The sequence below is a fragment of the Pogoniulus pusillus genome, chromosome 34 (genome assembly GCF_015220805.1).
Source record: "Pogoniulus pusillus isolate bPogPus1 chromosome 34, bPogPus1.pri, whole genome shotgun sequence".
Classification (NCBI taxonomy): Eukaryota; Metazoa; Chordata; class Aves; order Piciformes; family Lybiidae; genus Pogoniulus; species Pogoniulus pusillus.
In genome coordinates, this window is record NC_087297.1 from 6,104,340 (window position 1) to 6,130,907 (window position 26,568).

The 26,568-nt window shown below is 42.4% G+C and overlaps 1 protein-coding gene across 1 annotated transcript; it reads right to left on the reverse strand.

The window, feature by feature from the left end:
* Positions 1–377: 377 nt before the first annotated feature.
* DSC1 (desmocollin 1) lies at positions 378–26,129 on the reverse strand. The gene is made up of 16 exons (XM_064170473.1): positions 25,966–26,129; positions 23,334–23,418; positions 20,644–20,846; positions 20,021–20,140; positions 18,208–18,363; positions 17,145–17,289; positions 15,682–15,848; positions 14,018–14,152; positions 11,799–11,984; positions 10,174–10,433; positions 9,530–9,672; positions 7,415–7,630; positions 5,738–5,971; positions 3,956–4,077; positions 1,875–2,114; positions 378–1,126 (listed from the first exon to the last, which is right to left on the reverse strand). The coding sequence occupies exons 1-16, from the start codon at positions 26,002–26,004 to the stop codon at positions 929–931; spliced, it is 2,649 nt and encodes an 882-aa protein (XP_064026543.1). The 5' UTR covers positions 26,005–26,129; the 3' UTR covers positions 378–928.
* Between the last annotated feature and the right edge of the window lie 439 nt (positions 26,130–26,568).

Here is a 26,568-nt window from a genome sequence, read left to right on the forward strand (position 1 = left end):
ATGACAAAAAGAAGGTAGTGGTAGCTCCACTGGACAAACCTCTTGGCAACATTTACCTCTTGCAATGATGCTATGGTAAAACTCACAAGAAACTGAGGTACAGATTTTGGTTAAGTAAACATGAGATCTGTCTTGCATTCCTTTGAAGTATGATAGTTACTCCTCTTTCCTGATTCTTTAAGAAAACTCCTTTATTTCTTTAAAAGAAAATATATATACTCGCATACAATGCTGATACCCTAAGTGGTGATGCCATAAAATCCCTCAGGATAGCAAGTTTGATGGGTGATAACCCATTAGGAGAAAAATATACTTTTGAATATTATTTTACATATATACAATATATATATATATAATTTTAAGTCAAAAGAGAAAAGTGTTTTGAATGTATTTATCAGTGGTTTTACTGTGAAAAGTGGAAGAAAAAATAGTGGTTGGTATCTCAGTTTGTTTAAGTTATAAATTAAGAAGGTATTTGCTATCCACCAGTAATAGAGTTTTGGATTTTTTTTTTTGTTGTGGTTTTATTTTTACTGAATTAAAAGAAAAACAAAGAAACAGCAAGTTAAAAAAGTTTTCCTTCTCCAAAGCCAAATACAGGAAAAATTGGAAGCTGAATAATTAAAAGGACAAGGCCAAGTTTTGCATTTTAAGTCACCCCCAAAGTAGAGGAAATGTAACCTAAGTAGAGACTAGCATCACTGTATTAACATAGTCTAAAGGAAGAAAAAATAGAGTTTGAATCCCTTATTCTTGATGGAAAGTGTCTAGCAGAAATAAAAAAACCTGCTGGAAAGCAAGAGTGAGTCTCACACTCTCACCAGCCTACATTAATGTTGAGAAACCTCTCCCCTCCTCAATTCCAAAATGCCTAAACATCACAAAAGCCACTTATTTACAGTTGCCCTCAGCACTGGGAAAGGCACATTTATCTTTTTGTGCACGTTTCTGCTAGTGTCCTAAACTTGGGTTCCAGCTGATCTAAGAAGTCAAGTGCCTCTTCTTCATGCTGATCACTGCAGCAGCCTACAGAGCCAGCCAAGGATCCTTTTCCTTCATAGTTATATGAAAGGAGATAATCTTCAGAATGCTTCTGTTCTTCATCCTGTCTGCAGAGATGCACCTTCTGCACAGGGAGAGAACACACCTTGTTATTTTCTTAAATTGTCTGCCCTAAACTTATTGCATAAAAATAATTTCTTTTGATTTACCTTTCATTGATTAATTTTTAATCAGAGTGTGTCCTCTAATGGATTCCTACATACAAAAAATGCACATGATTGGTCTATATCATTAAGACTACAAAATATAAGTATTTAATAAAGAAATCATTTGTACTAATCATGTTTGCAACAATAAAGAGGGAGAGCCTGTTTAAATAACCTGTTGAGCAACTAAAAATCCACTGAAATTAAAAGACTGCTTTACACACAACTAGTCAGGCAAGGACTGAGAGTTTTTGATCTCCAAATATGGAGTAACTGAATTCCTAATGCTGCCCCATTGCTAACTTAGGTTTAGAACAGGTTGCAATGAGAACAAAGCAAGCAGTTAGAAGAAAAGCAAACAGGCACTCTCAGAAAACCTCATAATATCTTAAGAGTGATTATCCTCAATGAGTAAATAGTTCAAATGTCTACCTGCAGCTCCAACCAAGAAAAGAAAGTCAGTTACACTTCTGCCTAAAATATAGAAATGATGACTTTATGACAGGGGGTGACTTTAATCCAAAAGGGCTGAAGGGGAGCACAGGACACAACAAATTCAAACCCAGAAAGCCACCTTTCTAGCACAAACATGTACCTTCCTTGAAACAAGACTGTGCGTATTGACCATAACCTACCATCAAAACACCCCAGTTTCAGAATACTTACTTCACCTAAACGAGGGTGTGTGAAATTGTGCCACTCTGAGTAGGAGTATCTACAGGTATCCATCATAGTCTGCCCTCCTCCTTCTTTAACTGATCCCAGAGTCTGATGTCCACCTCCCTTGACCGATTCCAGGGTGTGCCCTCTTCCTTTTACCATTTCAAATGTTTGTTGGTCTCCTGTTTTCACTCCAAATCCTCCTCCTTGATCACATGTATTTTGTAGAGGAATTATGTTGTGATCCTGAAAACAGATGCAGTAGTGGGGATAACTTTACTCTTTGTCCTTTTCTTAATTCAAAATATCAAGAACTGGATCCTACAAACTTTCCAGCTTTGCAATGTGCTATGTTTAACAAAAAAAAACTATCCTTGGCACTTAGGCTCTAAAGATCAAGAAGTGGTCTTTGGAAGGGAAACTATGGCAAGGAGGGGGAAAAAGATCTGCATTTTAAATAGATGAAATCCAAACCACAACTCTTTATCATGAGGGCAGTGAAACACTGGAACAGGTTGCCCAGGAATATCTCCATCCCTGGAGATATTCAAGATGAGGCTCAACAGGGCTCTGGGCAGCCTGATCTAGTTGAGGATGTCCCTGTACATTACAGATGGAGTTGGACTAGATGACCCCTGGAGGTCCAGTCCAGCACAAACCATTCCATGATTCATAGAATCACAGAATCAACCAGGTTGGAAACGATCTCCAACATCATCCAGTCCAACCTATCATGATCCCAATGAAAGCTACACTACAACCCAAATGCTAATTTCTTTAAATTATCATGTAAAAATAATGTTTGGTTTTCAAAGTCTACAACTTGTAACCCATAAAGTCAGATGTACAGACAAATGTTTAAGTTGCTTTCTCTTTCTTCATACATTAAGTCTCTGTACTCAGAAATTTCTAACTGGTATGGGAACACAAAACCTGTATGATCAATTGGTAATGATTTTACATTACTATTATTTCACAGGCAGGGAGAAGTTTGACACTGGTCACCATTAGGACTTCTTGGTTTTCAAGGTGGAGTAAACGCCATGAGTTATAAACTAATCTCTCTTTCCTGGGGAGGGCAAAGTCAGAGGGTGGGAGACAGAGAAAAGAGGAAAGAGTCTGAAAGCTCTTCTATGTGAACACTGCCCTAGGCTGAACTATGTTCATGGTGAACTGAGTCTTAAAGCTTAGATGCTAAAAGCAAGAACTGACTTCATAACCATGGACTCTTCAATTAGATTTTTTTCCACTGGCTCAAAAATCTCAGCACTATTTGGGGCCATTTCAGGATGGGCAGAAGCCATGCCTGTGATTTACAACTATCTGCTAAATCTACTCTTTCTCCACAGAAAAGCAATAACATTTTGTTATAGACATTCAACACAGGCAAAATAGTAAATTTCCATCTATTCATATTGTTGAAAATTACTAAAGTGGTTAAAATGTTCACCTGAATGGTTCAATCAAAGAGTTGAATTCTGGAAGAATTATAAGCAGCCTGGCCTGTGACAGCTACAGGATGCATTTAGAGAGAAATGGTTCTACCAACTCTGCCCAAAATAAGGATTTTCAAATTCTTGTTAAACAGCAGAACACATTTAATGATCCCTGCATTTATTGCTTATTTCCTTTACTAAATCACTCACTTGCAGGTGGTTCCATTCTCAAACTGAAATGCCATGAACATCACAGGCTGTCAGGGGTTGGAAGGGACCCAAAGAGATCATTGAGTCCAATCCCCCTGCCAGAGGAGGACCATACAATGTAGCTCAGGTTCACACAGGAACACATCCAGGCAGGCCTTGAATGTCTCCAGAGAAGGAGAGTCCACAACTTCTCTGGGCAGCCTGTGCCAGTGGTCAAGAACCCTCATAGTAAAGAAGTTCCCGCTTGTGTTGAGGTGGCACCTCCTGTGCTGCAGCTTCCATCCATTGCTCCTTGTCCTATCCCAGGCAGCAGTGAGCAGAGCCTCTCCCCCCACTCCTGACCCCCAGCCCTCAGAGATTTAGAAACATTTATTAAATCCCCTCTCAGTCTTCTCTTATCTTCATTAGGTGTTTCTAGATTGAAGTCAGGAGACAACTCACCATCACTTCTTCTCCTGGAGCTTCTGTATTTGAAATGATCAAATTGTGATTGGCACAATCATCAGTCACATGCCTCTGCATTGCCCCAGCACCGCAGCAGCCACAAATGGTGATCAGGATTACTATGTAAGAGAGGAAGATGTGATGAATTTTACCTCATAATGGTACCTACTTCTGTTTGATAATGCCTCTCCACTACACTCAGCTGCTCACGTCCTCATCCAACCTGGCCTTGAAAACCCCCCAGGGCAAAGGCTATTTTGGAGTCTCACCACCCCTGTACTGAGAGTAATAAAATCACTGTTTGGAATAGAACCATAGAGTCATAGAATCAACCAGGTTGGAAGAGACTTCCAAGATCATCCAGTCCAACCTAGCACCCAGCCCTAGCCAATCAACCCGACCATGGCACTAAGTGCCTCAGCCAGGCTTTTCTTGAACACCTCCAGGGACGGTGACTCCACCACCTCCCTGGGCAGCCCATTCCAATGCCAATCACTCTCTCTGACAACAACTTCCTCCTAACATCCAGCCTATATACTTCTTACTGTAGCAGGTGGCTTCTGATAGATGCTACTAGCAAACTATGATTTTTCTGGTCAAAAAGATGACCTGGCTTTGCTATTGTCACTGTCACTGCCTCACTGGTTTACAGCAATATTAACCTGCTAAGAAACTGTTAGTCTTTGGCCAACTCCAGTAACACAGTGTGTATTCAGGCATTGGGTCTGCTGTAGAAGTATTCAACCCTCTTTCAACATTACATGGGTTCTTGAAAAACCCCTTGTGAAATCCACTGTCTCAGATACTCCATGTTTTCACAAGAAAGGTCATAAAAAAGCTCTAAAAATTGATTTTCAGCATGTCTGTTTGTAGGATTGTGCATCCCAAAAGCAGCACTCAACTCCAATCAAACTTCACTCGCCACAAGGCAAGATAAGCACTACAAATCCCATCCTATTTCAGCTCAAGGGCTGAAAGCAGGTTTTTGGGTCTTATTAAATCACAGAGAACATCTTACACCACATAAAAATCCACACAGAGTCAGTACAGGATAAGAAGAGGACAAGAAAACTGTGATACTGATACAAGCAGCAGTAGTACATTAAGTCAGTAATGAGGGAGGTACAACTGTTTAATTAAAAATATATAGATGTTTGAATGAAACATGAGTCAGCTTCATAGATTCATAGAATGGTTTGGGTTGGAAGGGACCTCAAAGCTCATCCAGTTCCAACCCCCCATCATAGGCAGGGACACCTCCCATTAGAACAGATCACTCAAGACCTCACCCAACCTGGCCTTGAACACCTCCAGGGAAGTTGTGGAGCACAGAATCATAGAATCTTTGATCACCTTCTGTGATTTTGTGCTCCACAACCTCCCTGGGCAACCTGTGCCAGTGTCTCACCACTCTCACTGGAAAAAACTTCTTCCTAACATCCAGTTTAAATCTCCCCTCTGCCAGTTTAAAGCCATTACTCCTCATCCAGTCATTCCAAGACCCTGTCAATAGTCCCTCCCTAGTCTTCTTGTAGGCAGTATTACATGAAATATGGATGTTTAAGACTTTATCCAACCTGGCCTTGAACACCTTCAGAGAGGTCACTAGACAGGATTCCTCAAGGCCTTATCCAATCTGGCCTGGAACACCTCTGGGGAGGAGGCATTCACAACATCCCTGGACAACCTGTACAGCATCTCATCACTCTCACTGTAGGTTCTCTCAGGTGCTTTTACAACTGTTTTGCACTCTGTGTTAAGAAAGCCAAGTGTACTTACACAGCAGTAACAGTGATCCTAAGATCATGGCGAGGATGGCCCATATGCCAAGAGTAACGTTTCCCCCAGCCAGCTCACGGGATCTGCCGTCGCATTCAGATGGAGTGAGGCAATCACAGACAGTCACTCTGACTTGGTTCTCTCCTACCTTCCCCCCATTATCTGTCACACTGATAGGAATATCATACACTCCATCTTGAACATCATCCTTAGGTACAAGATACACAGAATTATCTGTTGAAAAAAAGAAAGGGTAAATTTGACCTGGTGTTAGCAATAACCAAACCTCTGGTGGCACCAACGCCATCCTATTCACAATCTCCCCTTCTGTTACAGCTGCACTGCTACCAGAGCCCCATTAGCTAGTTCAAAGCTAGCTAAGTTGCCACAAAACTGCCTTTTCACAGAATTATACAACCTTAGTGGTTTGAAGGGACCTCCAGAGATTATAGAGTGGAACTCCCTACCAAAGCAGGATCCCCAAGGGCAGTTCACACAGGAATGCACCCAGGTAGGTTTTCAAAGTCTCCAGAACAGGAGATTCCACAACCTCTCTGGACAGCCTATTCCAGTGCTCTGTCATCCTCACTGTAAAGAAGTTTCCCCTCAAGGAATGCATCCAGGTAGGTTTTGAAAGTCTCCAGAACAGGAGATTCCACAACCTCTCTGGACAGCCTATTCCAGTGCTCTGTCATCCTCACTGTAAAGAAGTTTCTCCTCAAGCTAAGGTGAAAGCTTCTATGTTCCAGCTTGTAGCCATTGCTCCTTGTCCTATTGTTGCAGACCACCAAGAAGAGATTGGCAAGGTTTATACTTGCAAGGGTTTACATTTCCACCACCTTTCAGATATTAGAATCAGAAAAGCAAACCTTATAGAGCCTTCTGAAATCAGATGATTTGAAACTTTCAAATGGACATGGCACTTTGGGACACGGTTTAATGGCCATGGATGTGATGTTAGTAGTGCCTTTCTTAACTTCTGCAAACTGTTTCAAACCCAGAATAGTTAAGGAATAATTCACCTGTTCCTCTATTTCTGGCATACTTCTGAACTCCTGTACAGTAATCAAAACCAAGGAACTGCTGGAGATCACAGAATCACAGAATGTCAGGGGCTGGAAGGGACCTCCAAAGCTCATCCAGTCCAACCCCCCTGCCAGAGCAGGATGACATAGGATCAAATTCAGGCAGGTTTGAATATCTCCAGAGAGGGAGACTCCACAACCACCCTGGGCAGCCTGTTCCAGTGTTCTGTCACCCTCAGAGGGAAAAAAATTCCTCCTCATGTTTCCATGGAACTTCCTATGCCTCAGCTTCCACCACTGCCCCTTGTCCTGTCACTGGGCATCACCCAGCAGAGCCTGGCTCCAGCCTCCTGGCACTCACCCTGCACATATTTATGAACACTGATGAAGTCACCTCTCAGTCTCCTCTTCTCCAAGCTAAAGAGTCCCAGCTCCCTCCATCTCTCCTTTTAAGAGAGAGGTTCCACTCCCTTCACCATCTTTGTGGCTCTGCACTGGACTCTCTGGATCATCTGGGCTACCTTGTCAGCCCCACTGACAACATCAGTCCAAACATACAATCATCCAATGTATTCTTACAGTCCACCCAAGGGTGGCAAAGCCTCCTGTGGCACCGTTCAGCTCCCTGAGGAGGAGTCGTGTCCTAACATACCGTTGTGCCGAGTTATCTTCCACATGGAAGCCATGTTACGGTCGGTGATGCGGTAGACGAAGGGGGTGCTGTAAGGAGACTCGTCACCATCCTGTGCAGTCAGGCAGATGGGCTTCCTGTCTCTGCACATGATAAAGTCAGTTTTAGTGATTCGTGGGTAGTTCTTGTTCCCAGGATGGATGCAAACCTGAATTGTTCCAGTGCCTGTCTTGCCATCTGCAAGATAAAAATAACTACTGTTAGCACCCACTTGTGACGTTCACACAGCCCAAGCTTTCACAACGAAATACCATCAGCTGTTACATCCAAGTCTAAAAGGAAGGTGGAAAGCAGCTGCTGATTTAGCCAGAAGGACTCCTCACAGCTCTATCAGTTGTTCCTATTTACTTGCCTGGTTTTAGAATGGATCAACACCTCCCAAAGCTCCATGTTCTGCACATATAGAAAATGTATTTTGTTGAGTGCAGGTATCTGTGCCAGGACAGCTACTGCTCTGACAGGAGGACTGGAGGATGAGAGCCTGTAACTCAGGGGTAAAGGCTGCTACACCAAGCTGAGAGTCAAAAGCAGAAAGTGAAGGTCTCTAGCCTTTTTACTTCTGGAAGAAGAAAATAAATCAGACATTCCCTGCCCTCACTTCCCCTGGGAACACGAACGCCTTGACAAACAGTCTGCTTCCTTCTGTTCTACTCCCTCTGAGTCACCATGTGGTAGCAGGGCTCAGCAGCGACACACACTATGTCACCAAGGTCCACATGCAAGAAGTGAATGAAATCTCCTTCCTAATTACACTCTTTCCAAGACAGGAATGGCCAAAGCTTGCATATGGATTCCAGTGAAATTACATCCAGTCTACTTTTAGAACTTTCTCTAGACTGCAGGTGCATATTCAGAGGCCACAGAGGTTCTAAACAATTTAAATTCCTATGATTTCCATTTAATTTTAATCTGCATGCTTTGGACAGAGGTAGAAGTTTTAGTTGTAAAGCAGCTTTTTAAGGGCTGCTCTTTACTCCCACATAAGGGCTCAAACTAAACTCTGTCACTACATTTACAAAGGCTTTTGAATGTAAGATACATAATTTGAAGCTAAAAGTGTGACCTATAGGCCAAACATTTTTATCTGATAATCCATTTGCTACATTTAGTATTTAGGAAGTGAAAGGTGCAGTTAGCAATTGGACATGGGGCAATGCAGGGTGGATTTAGATTGAACATTAAGATGAACTTCTTTACTAGGAGAGTGGTGGAACACTGGAACAGGTTACCCAGGGAGATGGTGGAGCTCCCATCCCTGTGGACAAGGTCATGTTTGATGGGGCTCTGAGCAACGTGAGTTGGTTGGAGATGTCCCTGCTACAGCAGGGGGACTGGACTAGATGACCTTTAAAGGTCCCTTCCAATCCAGTGCATTTTATGACTCATTCTATGATTCATTCATTTCATCTTCTTGGCTAGATGATTCCTCTGCCTACAATTAATGCAGATGCCCAAAGTAGAAAGGATAGATGATCATCTGCATTCAGTCAGAACCAAAACCCAGTTTAGAATGAGAATGTGAGTGTAGAAGCCTTCCTTTACAATCAGTCACTTGTGAGAGCTCACCACCTGAGCAAACACAGTATGAACACTGCTACAGAACTTGGATGAGTGAGAACAAGAGCACAGTAAGATAGTTCAATGAATACAGCCATTCTCATAGGTCCTTTAAGTTTCCAAAAGCAAGACATTAAGAAGTCAGAGGAGGAACCAGGAAGAGTTGCAAGTTCAACAGCTGTTTTCAGTAAGCTCTCTCTCTGCTTCCTCTGTTAACTTCACAGCTGTCAGATGCTGTGACTTAAAAAAATATTAGTCACAAAAGGGAAAATCTTTCAGTTTAAACTTAACAAAAGCTTTTAAATGGGAGTATGCAACTGCAGAAACATTGAGAATTTGTCTCCACTTCTTAAATGCCTTCCCTGCTGTGTAATATTCTGTAAGGCAGAGCTATCCTGAAGGGAAGACAATGAACCAGACAGGCCTCTGGTCTGAACCAGTACAGCTGCTCCTACATTAAATCTGCACATCAACACCTGTAACACACCACAAAGAACGCTGACAACATTGAGTACTCACTTCTGTCTACTGCAAGGACTGTGATATTGCATTGACCTCGTCTCATTTCTCCTACATCTCGGTCCAAGACTTTAATGGTTCTGACTTCACCTGATCTTTCGTCTATGCTGATCCAATTGCACTGGCCAGGTGGTATCCGGTAGCTGTCAAGAGTGATTTGGTTAAGGATCAAAACCATCCACACAGGTATATGTAGGTACATACACAGAGATACACAGATACATGTGCTCATACATATAGTCTATGTGTTGCATATATGGTGAGACTGTAGTGAGGTAAGGGTTTGTCTCTTCTCCCTAGTACGCAGGTGACAGACTGAGGCGATATGGCCTGAAATTCTGCCAGGGATGCTTGAGTTGGAGATTGGGAAAAATCTCTTTCCTGCAATAGTGGTCAGGGATTGGAAAAAGCTGCCCAGGGAGGTGGTGGAGTCACCACCCCTGGAGGTGTTCAAGAAACATGTGGACATGGCATTCTGGAACATGGTCCAATGATCACAGTAGCAGCATTGGGTTGATGGATGGGTTGGATGGTCTTTAGAGAGCTCTTCCAACCAAAACAATTCTATGATTCTACACAGCATCCACAACCATTTCCCCCTTCCTGTGTCTACTGCAAACAAACCAGGTAAGACTGTTCCCTACCTTATGCCTTCACTGTTTCCAGTTTCTGGATCTTCTGCTACGTATCTCCCAATGCTGGTCCCAATATCCTCGCACTCTTTAACGTCTAAGCGCAGCACACAGGGATTGAACACTGGTCCCTCATCGCTGTCCATGACATGCACTGTGACAGTGCTGGTGCTCTGGGACACTTGTTGGGAATGGGGTGCCAGGGCATAAGGTGCTTCATTGTTAACTGCAATCACCAGGACCCTTTGCTTGGCACTTTCATAGTCCAGTCCCTGTAACAAAGATGAAGTGTTGGGTTTTTCCATTCAAACCAGTGCAACATTTGGTATTGTTTTCACTGCCCAATTATCAAATAGATAAAACTGCACCACAGTTATTTACAAAAGAAGTCAGATATCCTTCTGGAGCATCCAGCTTGGGACACAACAAAAGGATATGGCTTAATACATAAATGTTTAAGTTAGTCAAATAAAATTACCTGAGACACTACCCCTACAGTACTATTGTAAACCTTCAACTGATACCAGTTACTAATAGAATTGAGAACTAAGAAATAAATGTAGTGGGGGATTTTCTTCTCCCATATCTACCTAGCCATTATTTTAGGTACATAGATTTCCTTTCCAGCACAAGCTAATCACAATTCTTGCTAGCACCTGCATTTATTTCCTAGTAAGACTTCACCTGTCACAAAGAGTCTGAATCTGTGGGGGCTGCTCAGTATTTACCATTTACTCTTCAGACAGCTTCTCCAAGGTCATCATATGCCTTTAACAGAGCTACTTATTTCCTGAAGTCATAATACTCTCAGGCCTACTACAACATCACATTAAATATAAGAAAGTTCAACTGGGCTCACATACCAGGGACACAGCTTTATGCTTTAAAAAATCTCTAATGATTACCAGCAACAAAACCCACAATAAATTATTTATCATTAAATAAATAAACCCCTCAAATTTAACTACCATCTCTACCCTTACAATTTCCATCTTCACATTTTAATAGTAATATTCTCTGCTCCTTTGAATTTACCTCTTACTGTAATTTTAGCAGATACTGAAAAGGAGGCAAAGGAACAGCTGGAGTACAGGTATGGTGGTCTTTTCACCTCACATATGTAAAGTATTTGATATAACAAGTAACTAAGCTAACACACGCAATTCCCTCACACCCTAGAAAAGCAAAGCTGATGTCTCTACCCAGAGACCTGCAAAGCTTTATGCTGAATTAGAAAATTCAATCAACTACCCAAGAGAAGAAGACTGAAGGAGGAGGTGCTCAGCCCTCCCCTACTTTGCCACAATCCCATTTCTGTTAAAAACCCTCAAGTTACATCCTAAAGTCTAAACAACTCCAACTGTGGAACTGGGCAAAAGCAGCAAGCTCTTCTGGACTGACAAGCCAAAGGGAATTCCCTGAATCCTGCACACATGAAACTGAGGAGTCTGGAAGATGAGCTTGTTTGCAGTGCATTATGCATCTTCTCTAGAAGAGAGCTCAGATCAGGGAGACAGCATGATTTTGTCTCATAGTTACAGACTTCCTCTGAATAAAAATGAGTTCTAGATTAGCAGTTTTAAAAGTAACACCTGAAGACACACAACTGTTCCCCCAGCAGTTCCATTTTAACTTACCTTCACAACACACAGTATTCCTTCATTTGTATTTCTGTCTGTTGTAATTTCAAAGGACTGATCATCATTTCCTCTTATAATTTCATACACTGCTCCTGAGCCAGGTGAGCCAGGTTCATCAAGATCAATAACAGAGATTCTCAGTATTTCTACATTCACTCTGTTCTCCTCCACTCGAGTTTCATACTTGGAGTATCAAAACCAAACAAACAAACAACATAAACATCATTTTAAGTCACGTTCCATAAAGCAGACCTGAGGAAAACTGCATTTAAAAGGAAACAGGGAATAGTTTGGGCTGGAAGGGACCTTAACGATTATCCACTTCTAAACCCCAGCCATGAGCAGGGACACCTACTAGCAGACCAGGTTGTTCAAGGCTCCATCCAGCCTGGCTTTCAACACTTCCAGGCTTGGAGCCTCCTCAACTTCTCTGGGCAACCTGTTCCAGTGCCTCATCATGGAGAAGAATTTCCTTCTAATGTTTAATCTAAATCCAGTTTCTTCCAGTTTCAAGGCATTACCTGTCCCTACATGACCTTATGAAAAGTCTCTCTCCAACTCTCCTGTAGGCAGTAAGACCATTTACCCAAGGGGTCAATTTACCAAGCTGCTGCAATGATTCACTTTGTTTTCATGCATTAGCATGTTTCTCCCACCCATCCCTTTACACCCAAAGTAAAGCAGTAAACCTTCCCTGCCTGCACAGCTGAAATATCAGCTCCTTCATACACACCAACTATTACTGGCAATTTACTTAAGTCTGGAATTCTCCTTCCAGGAAAGGTAAATTACCACAGTTGTCCTCAGTTACACCAGCTAGAACTGCTGGCTTGCATAAAACACAATCAAGCTGCACATTAGAAAAGGCACTGGGGTAAATTAAATATATATATATATACACACACACATATATATATAAACAAACCCCAAGAACTTGGAAGACAAGCCAAGAAGGGTGGAATAGCTCTGTTCTTGAATGGCAAAGGAGGAAAAGACTTTTAATTTTGAAAACCATTTTTAAAAAGCTGTGCTATTCTGCACAGTCAGAGAATAGCAGGTTGGGAGGGACCTCCACAATCATCTGGTCCAACCCTTCCTCGTAAAAAACACAGTCTAGACAAGATGGCCCAGCACTCTATGTAACTGAATCCTAAAAGCACCCAATTCTGGGGACTCCACCACTTTCCTGGGGAGATTATTCCCCAGGCTCACTGTGAAATATTTTCCTCATGTCTAATCAGAATTATCTCATCAGAATTATCCCAGGGTTAACTTGTGCCCATTACCCCTGTCTTTTCCATGTGACTCCTTGTAAAAAGGAGTCTCCTTTGTGACCCCTTTCCCCCCTTTAAATACTACATTATCATGGTAAGGTCTCACTTAAGCCACCTTCTCTCAGGGCTGAACAAAACAAATTCTCCCATACAGCAGCTTCCAAATTCCCTCATTATCTTTGTGGCCCTTCTCTAGACCCTCTCCTCAAGAAGCACAAGTAAGAGTGATCCTGAATTACTGTAGAGTATCATGAATAATAGTGTGTGAAAAGGATAAGGTATGTGCTGTCCTCATGGGTAACAAATGAATTATCATAAATTTCATACTACAAAATCTGTCCTGTGGTATTGGAGCTCTATGCAGGGTTATTGAGACATACTCTCTGTCCTGAATAATACAGAAGGCTGCAATGAGCAAAGACTTAAGGCTGAGCTACAGCTGATGGTGAACAAGAAGTGGTTTAAATAACACTTCTGTAGAAGAAAAAAAGAAGAAGGAAAAGCAAATAAAATCTCAGTGAAGATCCTTGCATCAGCCTCACTGACATGAAGGTTTTCATGTGCAACACTGAGGCAGCCAAAAGCTGGTAAAAAATGGTAATGAGGTCATGACAATGTTTAGAAGTGAATCTGCTCCCTCCTTGAATACAGTTAAATTATGGGATTTCTAAGACTATGCATTGCAGCAGAAGTGAATGAGTGAGTAATGTCAGCTTTCTCCCAACAGACATTAGGCAAATGACTCAAAACAACTAATATACCAATAGGTCTAATTACCAAACAGCAAAGCAGCCAACAGGGCATTCTCAAATGTCTATATTGGCATCAACTGTCTCAGGATGTTGGGCTTCTTATCTGAGGGACTGCCTCAGAAACAGAAACAGGACTAAAAGTCTCTCTTTTTTAACCTTTTCTACAGACATTTCACATAAGAAGACTCACCTGTAACTGTCTGAAGTATGGTGCATTGTCATTTGTATCCTCAATTCTAATGACAGCTGTCCCTGTAGTGCACAAACCAAAAGGCTGTCCTGCCATGTCTCTCACTTCAATTAACAAAGTGTAACTGGGTACCAGCTGAAAAGATGAAGAGAAGCACACAGAAGTTTGACATGCTCATTTTTTTAAATCACACAGTAACACACAAAAGTAGACATAAGTGTTTTACTTCCATCTCCCAACTCTGCTCTGAATTCAGTGCTCTCCTACAAAATGAAGCAATTACCTTCAGGGCGTTTTTCCATCACCTGAAACCAGGTGAAATACTTTTCATTGCCTAAGTACCACTGAGCTCATCTTTTAGTACTGTCTAGGCTGTGCTTTGTATCAAATAAAGCTTCTCACACTGTCAGCATTATTTTCCTGAAGTTTTGAAAGATACAAATGATGCACTTTAATCTACCTGTGACTCCCCTTTGAAGCAGAAGAGTGTTCCCTTAGGCTTCTAGCTGGTAAAACGTTTCAGTGAATGTCCTTTATTTCAGTGAGGATGACCAGAAACGGTGCTGCATTTCTGGGTTATACATGACAAGGCAGTCCCTGCCATTTGGAATTATCTGGCACTGAAGTCAGTGCCCTTACCAGTTCCAAAAGGATCACTGATAAGCAACCCACTTAAAATCCTGATCTGGGCACAGAACTGTATAGAGTCTGTAAATCAAGAAAGTAACTTCAGTTCCCAATGCCTGGAAGTAGCCTCAGGTTTCTCAGGTGGAGGAAAGAAATCTTCTGTTCTACTTCATAAGCTTATCATTACAAGATGGGCAGCAGACTCGTTTTTCAACCCATTCTTCCCTCAGTAGTCACTGTGATTGTTTCCTTGGTAGTCATGGAAACGCTCACAATCACCACATTTTTCTCTTGCTGAAACAATTGAGCAGCGTACCTGCAAGTGGATGAGTTTGCAACACACTGCTCATGTGGATTTCCACCACGTAAATTTGCCAGAAAATGACTTTTTATATCCTCAAAAAAAGATGTGCCTGCAGCATTGGTTTTAGTATATTGGCTGTATGATGCTAGAAATGCTATTTTGAAATACACATGCCTGTTCTCCTCTCTCACATGACATCTTACCCATTAAGAAAGAATACAAATAAAATAAAACTAAACTCTGCTATATCTAATTTACTCAAAAACCAGTTGAAAAGAAAAAATAGTTTACACTTTCATTTTAGGCAATGTTACATTACTGTTTAAGTTTCATATATTGGAAGCATTTCTGTTACATTTAGGGTGACTAATTACTTCCAGAGAAGTTAGTTCAGACTCTCTGTAAAGAAGCAAGAAGCACCTCAGAAAGGAGCCTGCTTAGGAGGAAACAGTGGCTCATGGGATTCATGAACAGAGAAAGAATAAATAACCATAGAATTTACAATCCAGAGGCCTAATAGAGAGGCAGGAGGTCCCCTGCCAAGGTTAGCTAGGAAATGACAGATCTCTGCAGAAACTGGGCCAATTAGAGGTCTCTGGAAAGCTTTTTAAGCTCCTTAGGGAAACAGAAAAGGGGTAACAATCTATGGGCTAATTCCCACACCAGCAATTCAGAGTTAAGCAGCTATCTATGTGCACTAGAGGACAGCTGAAGATGCTCCAAGGAAGATCACCTCTCTGTCCAACTGTGGTAACAACACAGCAATGACCCCCGTGTCACCATGTAGAGAGAAGGCTGGGGTTACTGGAGGGGTTTGTGACACGATGCGGTATTTCAGTGTGGTGTGCAGAGTGTAAGCCTCATCCCTGTCCTCTGCAGTCACTCTTCCAACGACTACACCTGCAAACACAACACAGGGATCTTCAGTTCCAGGGAAAAAAAATGACACATTATCAAAAGCCAGGTATTTCTAGTTTAGATACATGAAAATAGCTATTTGGTCATTTAGCTCTAAACTAAAGTACTCAGAACACAGAACACAGGGAACAGTAGTAAAAACACAGTAATAGTGTAAAAGTGTCTATTTTAGTCTTAATTATTGCTGCTGTCAGAAAGAATAATCAAGGGAAATACTGAAAGTTTAGACTGCAATTAGTGGTTTTGACAGTGACTTCTAATTGAATATCCCAGACAGAGATGAACAGGATTTGCTGGGAGGGTGGAGAAGGAGGTTCTGTGCTTGCTGGTTCAGAGTGTACTACTGCCTTGCAGGGAGCACTGCTGTACTTCACTTTAAATCAGTAACTCAGCCAGTAAGCAGAGCAGTTCAGAGAATGAAATACAACTGGTATTTTGGAGTAAAGGAGTAGACTTTTTACTTTGGTTTTTGTGAGGCAAATTAGATTTTCCTCACTCTATACTAGGAGAGGAGAGCTAGGAGATGAATGAGGAAAAGCAAACCACAGCTTTTGCATTCCTTATTCTCTGGACTCCATCTTTCTTCCTGGTTTTATCATCTGTTACACACACAGAGGAAGTCAGTAACAGGTGTTTCCGCTGTACATGTGTGGGAAGAAGGCAAGACTTCCTTCCCTGCCTTCTCCCAGGAAAAGTTCATCAGCTCAAACAAACACTGTAGGCTTAAATCAAAAGCATTTTGCACCTTAAAACACCACCAATTGCCTTGTTTAGGAAACCAGTCTGATAAAAACTGTTTTGTCATTTTATGGAATCAGGTGGTTTTGAATCAAAATTAAGTGCAATGTTCTGAGCTTCTTGTAAATTTCAGCAACACTGAATCATCTCAGTATTTTAAAACTTCTTTTTAAGGTGGAATTTCCTTACAGTGAGAGTGGCGAAATACTGGAACATGCTGCAGACTTCTGTGGCCCTGAGCCGCCCGATCTAATTGGAGATGTCCCTGCTTACTGCAGGAGGGTTGGACAAGATGACCTTTGAGGGTCCCTTCCAAGGTGATGAATCTTTGAATCTGCAAACAATGCTTTTTGCTCTGACTGAGATGGCATTTAGGAATTTCTTATCCTTAAGAAATCTGGAGCTGCTCTTTGGAGGCTCAGCCTTTGCTGTAAAGAATTATTTCTTCCAAAATCTCACTGAAATTGCTTAAAAGACAGAGTTCCACCTAGTCATACTGGTGTGTAGCTGAGCTGTTGACTGATTTAAACCACTTCTTACCAGGTTTGGAATTTTCAGGGACAGAAAACTGAAAAACATCCTGTGTGAAATATGGAGCATTATCATTATCATCCTCTATTCTGATCGTATGCACGAGGGGTACCTCTGGTGAATAACCATCAGGAGTGGTTGCAAAGCAAATGATCTGCAAGACACAAATTCAGTAATTTGCTTCATGCTTAGGCACCATGAAGGATTATTACACTTTGAACTCAATGGAGGAGTCAGTAAAATGAAACACAGTGTGCCAAGCACATCCTTCTCAAGACCAGGCTCTTGAAACACATGGAAGGGGAAGTGACTGATATCTTGTGACAACAGCACCACAAAACCATTTAATACTTCCCAGTCTTTCTCCTTTCCATTCTTTACACTACAAGTATTTGAGTCACTTTCATGTCTCCCACTCCAACCTGGTCAAACAGTTTTTCCAAGTCTCCTGAACACATTTTTTCCAGGTGTCTATGAGGCATTCTCAGCCTTACTAAACATTTAGATATAAACACTGCTATTTACTAGAGAATCAAGAACAACAGCAAAGCTATTTGCCCATTCCAACATAATCAAGTCGAATGCAGTACTAGCATTGCAATATTGCAAATTAGCTATTCAGAAGTTCTTTTCTACTAGCTGCCTTCTTACCCTTCTCAGCCAGCAGAGAGAGCAGTGCACCTTCTTAACAAAATACCAAAGCTGACAGGCTTCAGAAAAGGAGGATTAAAAATCCACAGCCACCTAGAGCTTCTCGTGACTGTTTCTACAAAGACCATTTCAGCTTTCTCCAAAAAATGCTGGTGCAACCTCGAATTCTTCCCAAAAGTGATGCAAATCCAACAGTTCCCTACACTGATGCTGTAATTAGTCTAAGCAGTGAAAATCAAAACCACTCTCAAGATCTAGATGACTATTTGTCACTGACTTGTCTTTGCAACGTCAAAGACATTACTCAGAAGATAGCTGACTGCAGATCTTGTCTGTTCCCAGTTTCCCCTGTAACTCAGCTTTCAGATACACACAAGAGCAAAAAAAGATGGAATTGTGTGAACACAGTTTAGGCCTGTACCTGAAAGCTTGGATATTGTTCACGGTCTACAGCACGAGTGGCAAAGATATTTCCAGTTTCTCTTTCTATGTAAAACAAACCCTTTGGATCTTGATCAATGCCTGGTCCACTTGCAGAGTAATAAATGGTGTAGTTCTGAGCTGTGTCTGACTGGACCTACAAAGAACACAGTTTTAAAACCAAGGGAAAACAGCAGCACAATTCTAACACATTTTTTTCATTTTTTCATAATGGTATTTAGCACAAGCAGGAATTCTTCAAAAGTGACAAAACCAAAACTTCATTTACTTCTACTTTTTTTAGCAGCTGAAACTTCACAGAACAGTTTGCCATGACACTGCCTTCCTTTGTAATGTGTGTACAGGAGAGGGGCAGTTACTTCAAACTCAGAAATGTTAAATGCTACCAAACAATTAATGACATTGGACATAAAAATCAGCATTTTAAAATCTAACCTCTCCAGAGATTACTGCAGAATTACTCCAGAATAATGCACATGCAAGGCACATACACATACAGGTGGCTTACTAGTTCTGACTTTGTACAAGACATTTTGGGTTTAATGCATTCCTTAAGTATGTTCAGGCTGGTCAGTCTGGAGCGGAGAAGGCTCTGAGGTGACCTTATTGCAGCCTTTCAGTATCTGAAGGGGGGCTACAAGAAAGCTGGGGAGGGACTTTTTAGGATGTCAGGTAGTGATAGGACTGGGGGGCACAGAACAAAGCTAGAAATGGGTATATTCGGACTGGATGTTAGGAAGAAGTTCTTCAGCATGAGGGTGGTGAGACCCTGAAACAGGTTGCCCAGGGAGGTGGTGGAAGCCTCATCCCTGGAGATGTTTAAAGCCAGGCTGGATGAGGCTCAAGAGAACCTGATCTAGTGTGAGGTGTCCCTGCCCATGGCAGGGAGGCTGGAATTAGATGATCTTTGTTGTCCCTTCCAACCCTGACTGATTCTATGATTCTATGTGGGTTGCAACTAGAGAAGTAAATTGATGGGACAAGAAGAGAGAAAGAAGACCACCTAAAGTATAAACTGGAGATATGCCAATCCAGAGAGACTCTCTGCATCTCCTTACAAGCACCAAGAAAGTAACATCAGCAGCTGTCTGTTTATAAACACTCCCTTCCCCAGTACTTTCCTTACCTACTGAAGGGCAGAAGTTAGGAAGATGAAATTAGTAGAATGATTGCTCTGCACAGACTCTGTTATTACACTTGTCTCTGCACATTTGCTACCAGCCACTCTGTAATCTAGAGCAAGCTAGATGGAGCTATGATAACTTTAGTTCTTGCATTTCTCTTTCACGCCTACTTGTTTTCTTACAGTAAGTAGTTTTCCTACACTAACTACTTCTCCTAATAATATAGGGCCACACTCAGTCTTCCATGCTCCATGGATACACAATCCAGCTCCACAAAGAATGCAGACACGCAGGTAAACTCCCTCACCCTATGTCTACAAAAACTTCTTCTAGGCAACATTTTGTGGGGGATTGGTTTGTTGCTGTTTGTTTTTCTTTTTAATTACACACTTCACTGCTTTACAGGCCAGAGAGCTCTCTTCTGATAGTGTGTCTCCCCCATTTTTCCAGCTTTTGCACATTTCCAGTTCATCCCAACAACTACAATCACAAGTTACTTCAGATACAAGACCAAGAGATACACACGGAACAGGACAGAGCAAGACAGGAATGGGAACAGGAATGCCATCAGTAGGGAATACAATAAAGATCATTTTTGTTGTTCTTTTCTCAGAAAGTTCCAAACAAAACTAGCTTGTGTCACAAAATGAGGGCCCATATAAAATATACCTGCTGGATTTGAAGTGGAAAAGGTCCCAGTGAGTTCTCTATCATAACGGATGGAATAGGGCCCCACCTTCTTTTGGTTCGCTTGAGAATTGTATCTCTAGCATGTCTGGTCTTCTGTGTCTGGGTCTAGAAGATACAAAGACAGGTAAGAATACACTCATATGCTCTTAGCTCTGAATGTGTTTGCTTAACTACTGTCCTGTTTGCTTAGCTACTGCCCTGCACTTCCATCTTCTTGGTTTTCATTCCTGTTTTCCCACTGACCATTTGTGCTTTTCCAAAGCCTTCATTTGTGATTATACCTGTGATAATCCAAGAGGTTTTTTTCAGTCATTGTCCTATTTTGCACAACTAAAATCTGATTTTATTCCTTCCTAATTTAATTAAAACATAGCTTTTAAGATTCTTGATGAACCTGACTATCCTTACTAGCATCTCCTGCCTCAGAAAGGAAGTCTGCTGACCTCAGCAACACAGTAATCAACTACTAAACAAAACACACTCCACACCTGACTGCTTTGCCTGCTTAAATTCCACAATTCAACTACAGTTACCCAGCCTGAAGCTGTACTCTGCGAGACAGTGCTTCAAATCAGTAAGGTACCTTGAAATTAGAAGCTCACCTTTTTTTCTTCTTCCACCAAGCTAACATGTATTTTCTTTTGTAGTTGTTCTTGACTATCCTTAAGTAATATGGTAAAAGTCTTTTTCTCAGAAGAGAAAGAAAGAGCAGAAGTTGTGTACACAGACCCATCCTCTAGAATTTTGAAGTTCCCATCACTGGAACTGATGAAGTCAGCAGACTGAAGGCATTCTTTCAAATCAACTGTAAGAAAAAAAAGTTTAGACCATAACTTAAACAGGGAAACAATAACATCCAAATAGCTCCTAAGTAAAAAATGTATTTACACAGGCACACAGAGCCTGCAAATTTTTTTGTCATTCAGCATTTAAGCATCAGAGATACAAATTCTAGAACCCATTTATGCATTCAGATTTGGCCAAATCCACATCAAGTTCCACTCCTGTGTTCCCAAGTGTTTCTTGAAGGGCACGGTGCTTCATGGATCTAATTCAACAAGACACTGATAAAATTACTGAAGCATCAGAGATAGACCAAGACATTTAGATGCAAAAAGACATGGTAGACAAGCTCATTATTGGATCAGTAGCTATTACGTTTGCCTTATGCTTCGTGCCCCACAACATCAGCAAAGATGATTAATTGATGCAAATGCCCAATGGAAATGTACATCTTGGAAGTTTTGCCCTCAGGAGGAAAGCATTGACTGGTACTATGTGATTTAATAGTCTTGGGAGGACAAAGGCCTTTAAATTATGAGGCAGACAGATGGCAGAGATAAAGACTAACTCTAGAACAAACAATTGGCAGATTTTTAGCATGTACATGATAGAAGCCCAGGCAGTTTATAGGAAGCACCAGGTGAATCCAGCACACTTCTTGGGTATTTTTTACTGCATTTGCTATTACTTGTGGCTAAAATAAACTTCATAATGAATTCAATAAACTTGGTTCATCAGCACTACAGCTGAGAAAAGGCAAACCCAGGATAATCCTAAGGAACTGCAGTAGGACCACAGCATTAAACAAAAACAATTTGGCAACCTGAAAAAGATTAAGGCCACAGAACTAAAATCACGACCCTAAAGAAATGACTCTTGCACAGGGCAAGAGGTGCCACTGTCATGTCCTCAGAACTTTTCAGTTATATAGAGGATGGCACCTTGCTCTATGAAAGCTAACTGCAAATTTCCCAGAGCAGAGCAGATTTGCATTTTCACCCCATATAAGATTATATTTTCAATAAACTAAATTTATTTTCTCTTTCAGTTACACAAGAACAGAAACATAATTTTGAATATGACATGATCCTTCCTCCTTATATGTTTTTAATTACTCAGTTAACCATTTCCTAGACTTTCTATAGTACTGCAGCTGTGACTCCTCTCCCCTATCACACCATATATAAAAAAATCAGCACTGAATAGAGCATCCCTGTCTCATTTACAGAGGTGTCTCATTCATACTGCTGTGTATTACAGCACTGCATGTCCAAAAATACCAGACTGGAGATTTCGTTTCTGGTGGTTATATGACTCAACATTGTGCTCAGTTAGCCACAGTATTGTGGGATCCTTTTTCTTTACAGCCTCTTGTATATGTTCCTTAAGTCAGAAATATCAAAAAAGCTTATAACAACCAGGAAATTCCTGGCTCATTTTATTGTCAGGGTATGGCCCTTGCATCAACATAAACTATATTATTCTTTCTCAATAAAAGTTGAAGTAATGCCATTCAAACTATAAAGGTTTTGTTAAATGTTTGGGAGGGAAAAAAGTTTCAGTTCAAAGTGATGGAATTTCACTCATAGCACTGTAATAATAACATGAAGTTTTGTTTTTACAAGTTTATTTACACAGAGAAATGCTGAAGCCTCTGAGAATGTGCTAAATACTTGAACAGCTGTAACAACCTTTCCTTTTAAAATCTGACACTAAGGTCAACGAAAAACTAATTGATTTTGTGTGTTCTAGACAAACGTAGATACTCCTCTGTTGTCACAGGACTCACACAGCACCTCTGAATCCTCAAATTCAGCCTCAGCTAGCACAGCACCCTGCAGCAGCTCCTCTGCCGCACCTTTAAAAGCTGCTTTTCAAAGTCTGGCCTCGACAAAAGCAGTGAGTTGTTTGCTGATCTCCCGTGCTCCTCTCAGTCACCTGCACACTGCCCTAAACCAAGACAGGCTGTCCAGTCAGACAGGAGCCCTCTCCCAAGCCAATCTCCATGCATGACGCCTTTGCAACATGTCCCTTGGCATGCCCTGAATACCCCAGCACTGCTCAGCAGTCACATCCATGTTTCACAGACCAGCAACTTCTGGGTGCTTGTTTGTGTGTATTTTGTCTTCCTTTATTTCTTATCCATTATCCAAATGACTTACTGCCTTCATATGGTTATGGGTGCACTTGGGAATATCAAGCCACTTATTTCAAAACTAAGCCCTAGACTCCAAATTTTGAAATCATCAAGCTCTGCCATTCTCATTCTACAATAAACAACAGGAGTCTGCCAGTAGCTGTTTAGGCAAAAGTCGAATGGATGCACGGAGCCAGCATTCAAATTCGTAACAAAGACAGGGCGTATCCTCCACAAAAAGGCTGATCCAGCTGTTTAACTGCCTGTCCAGTCATCCATTCATTCCATCAAAAAGTCTCCTGCACTGTTAACAGCATCTCCAACAAAGGTGCAAGGTCGTACTGATGAGATAGGCACCTCGCAGTTTCTCACCTCTGCCAACTAAGGTCTCAGCCTCTAGTTGAGAAGGAACGTGAAAAATTACTTTCTTGCAAGCTTCACAGCACAGACTCAGCACCTAGAAAACAAATTAAGAAAAATAATAATTATGTGATATTTTGAATAGTAACCAGACACTGAAGCTGCCTTTGGTTTGTTTAGGGTTTAGAACAAGGCAGAGAGAAAACAGTTCAGCTAAAAATTCAGCGACCGTGCAGCACAGCACATAAAGTTTCCAAGTGGAAACAAGATCTGACAGCTGCTCCTGGATCTGCCCGAGGCTTGTGGGCTTTCTCCTAAAATCATGGCAGCGCTGACATTAAAAGAAGGAGTTGCCTTTAACTAGAAGACTTCACCTCCACTATGACTTTAGTAGTGGTAAGAGAAGACAGAGCCTCGCCATGCACTCCCTCCACTAGCCTTCTTGGCCAGTTTAGACCCCAGTTCTCCAAAAAGGTTCAATCCACCACCACTCAGTTTGGCAGGTCTGTGGTGATGCTTAACATTAAAGGGACAAGCTGTCATATTAAAACCTCATGATGACACTTGTGCTTACGTATCCCTTTGCATCTTCAAAGTGCCTTCTCCACAAACTCATTAAATCGAGCTTCGGCAATTAGATATGACATAAATAAAGCTTTGTGTACCACAGCAGTCCACTCCCATATAACCAGTTACAAAATGGGGTCCTCCTCAAAATTCAAATGTCTAATAGATAACCAGGCCTTTCATAAAAAGAATCACACAGAGCTACAAAGATTTCCCTCAGCACTGAGCAATTTAGTCCTTGCCTAGTTTCTGTCCTTGTCTCCTAGTTTCTATCCAGATCTTTAAAACTATAATCCAAAAATCACACAGCAAATTAAGCGAAGAAATAGAGAGGAGCAAATAAATGTATTCAGCCTTTTAAGTACATTTATTCTGTCAGGATGAAAGTCTAGCAAAGGGGAAAGGAATTGTTACGCTGCACGTACTTGTATGGGATTAAAGGTGTAAAGAAGTAAAGAGCTAATGGAAACTCTGAAAATTACTTGGGATTCTTATTAAGAAAATATTTAAATGAAATGCTTCAAAATCTGTAAGGAGCCTTTAGAAAAACAAGGATCAGCTGAAAAGAATTCAGTTGAAATGTGCAACTTTGTCTCTTGCATTAAAGCGATTTAAATGCTGTCTGCATCGTAAAAGCTCTTCGTACCCTTCCTTATCTCCTCATGGATATAAATATATATATTTATATAAAAAACGAATTTAAACACCCCTGCTTAGGCACTAGTAGGCACTTTCCTTATTAACAGATCCTCCTGGGTGATGTTAATTTCAAAATTATTAAAATCACATCACCTTATGACATTGTCCTAAGACACTGTAAGAAGCAATGACATCTCACTTTGAAATAGCACTGCCAAGCTAGCCTGATGTCAGCACAAAGACCTATTGAGGAGTAAAACAAACAGAAATGGGATTAATCCTTGGATACCAAGATACAAGGAAACGCCAGGTAAATATAAGGTGCTATGTCCTTTCATGTCATACAAAGAAGACACTTCAGCGTATTTTTGGGGTTGGGTGTTGGGATTTTTCTACTTTGACAGCAGGATTCCTTTTTTTTTTAATCATTAGATTCATGAGTAAACTTCGCTTGGGTTTCTTTTGAGTGTTATTAATAGCCCAGCAGAGGCAGGTCTGCATTGTGTCTGGAGGAGTAACACTTTCATTAAAAGTGTGCATATATAATTAATATAAATATAATAAATTCAGCGCATCCACATTACCAAGTACTTTTTCTTTCAGGCTCAAACCATCACCTGCCTGCTTTTTTTTTTTGTGAGCACGTAGAGGGGAAAAAAGAAATAAAGAAACAAAAGACAAATCACTTTCACTCAGACACTAAGAAAACAGTTAAGTTTTCTAAGTTTAAAAGATGAAATAAAATGAAAGCAGGGAGAACTCCCTCTCCCTGCCCTGCAAGAGCCCATCTGTGGCCGCAACTCCGCACAAACACCGTAAACCGAAGCTAAAGGAGCGGTTGGAATTCCTCAGCGCACTGCTGACTCTTCCAGAGCAGCTTAACACGCTCCGCACCGCACGGACAACCGCTCCCTGCGAAAAGGGACAACTCGGGGCATGGACGGAGGAATTCCAAATGAAACGAACCGCGGTTCAGTTTTGACTATGAACAACCAAAGCCAGCAATACTGACCGCAGCCCGCGTCCAGCGCGGAACCTCACCGCACATTCCCAAAGCCACCCCGGCCACCAGACCGAAAGCTAACACAACGAAGGACCAAGTTCTCTCGCTTCGCCGAGTCGCCTCCTCCCTCCCCCATCCTCGAGTATACGGTCCCCCGACATGCGCTCCGCGGCCGCGCAACCACCGCGGTCCCCTGCGCGGAGAGCTGCGGCCGCTCCTAAGCGCGCACCAATCCCCCTCAAAGGCCCCAGGAAGGGAATGCGTTTTGGGAATAAAAAGCTGGAGATCGTCTCTTCTAGGCTGCGCGACCGCGGTGAAGCAATACCGCGGAGAAGAAGCGCTGAGTATATGATAGGGTTGCGCGACCGCACACCGCCACTGGCCCGCTCCGTTCTCCCCTCGCCCACCCTCTCACCCACTCTTCCACCCACTCACCAGAAGGCCGAGGACGAGGCGAGGGGCTGCGGGGGCCATGGTGCGCGGGGGAAAAGGGGGCGAAAGGGGGGAGCCACCGAGGCTGCCGGTGCTGCTGCCGCGGCCAGAGAGCGAGTGCGCGGTGGCGGCGGAGCTGGCGCGTCTCCGCGGAAGGCCGTCTCCCGCTGTCCCCTCCCGTCTGCCAGAGTAGCCGGCCGGTGGGGAGGGTGGGACCGCGCGGCAGCGGCGACTTTAATTACTTTTCTTTTTTTTTCTTTAACCTCTCCTCCTTTTAGGTAATGCCCGTCCCGGGCACGGCGCTAGGACACCCCGCCCGCCTGCCCTGCCCTGCCCTGCCCTGCCCGCCCACCTTGGCGGCTAGGCGCTGCCCGTCCCCTCCCCTCGCTGCCGCGCCCGCCCTGCCGAGGCGCCGGTCCTAGGCAGGGGCGCGCCCGTCGAGGCTCAACCCGCCCCTCCGCGATCTGTCCCGGCGAGCAACTCCCGCGGTCGCAGCCGCTGCTTCCTGCCCCGCCGCGGCTGCTTGTCGCTCTCCGCACCGCGGGGCGCAGGGGCCGCGCAGACCTGTCCCGGCCCTGACGGGGCCGGCGCAGCCCCGCGGCCGCC

What these genes read in the sequence shown, in the direction of transcription:
- DSC1 (XM_064170473.1), bottom strand. Translation starts at nt 26,004, where the DNA reads ATGGCCCCCGCAGCCCCTCGCCTCGTCCTCGGCCTTCTG. An exon ending in CCCTGAAAATTCCAAACCTG is followed by an intron (nt 15,849 to 17,144) that starts GTAAGAAGTGGT and finishes TTGTGTTTGCAG; the next exon opens with GTGTAGTCGTTGGAAGAGTG. An exon ending in GAAGATAACTCGGCACAACG is followed by an intron (nt 5,972 to 7,414) that starts GTATGTTAGGAC and finishes TTTTTTCAACAG; the next exon opens with ATAATTCTGTGTATCTTGTA.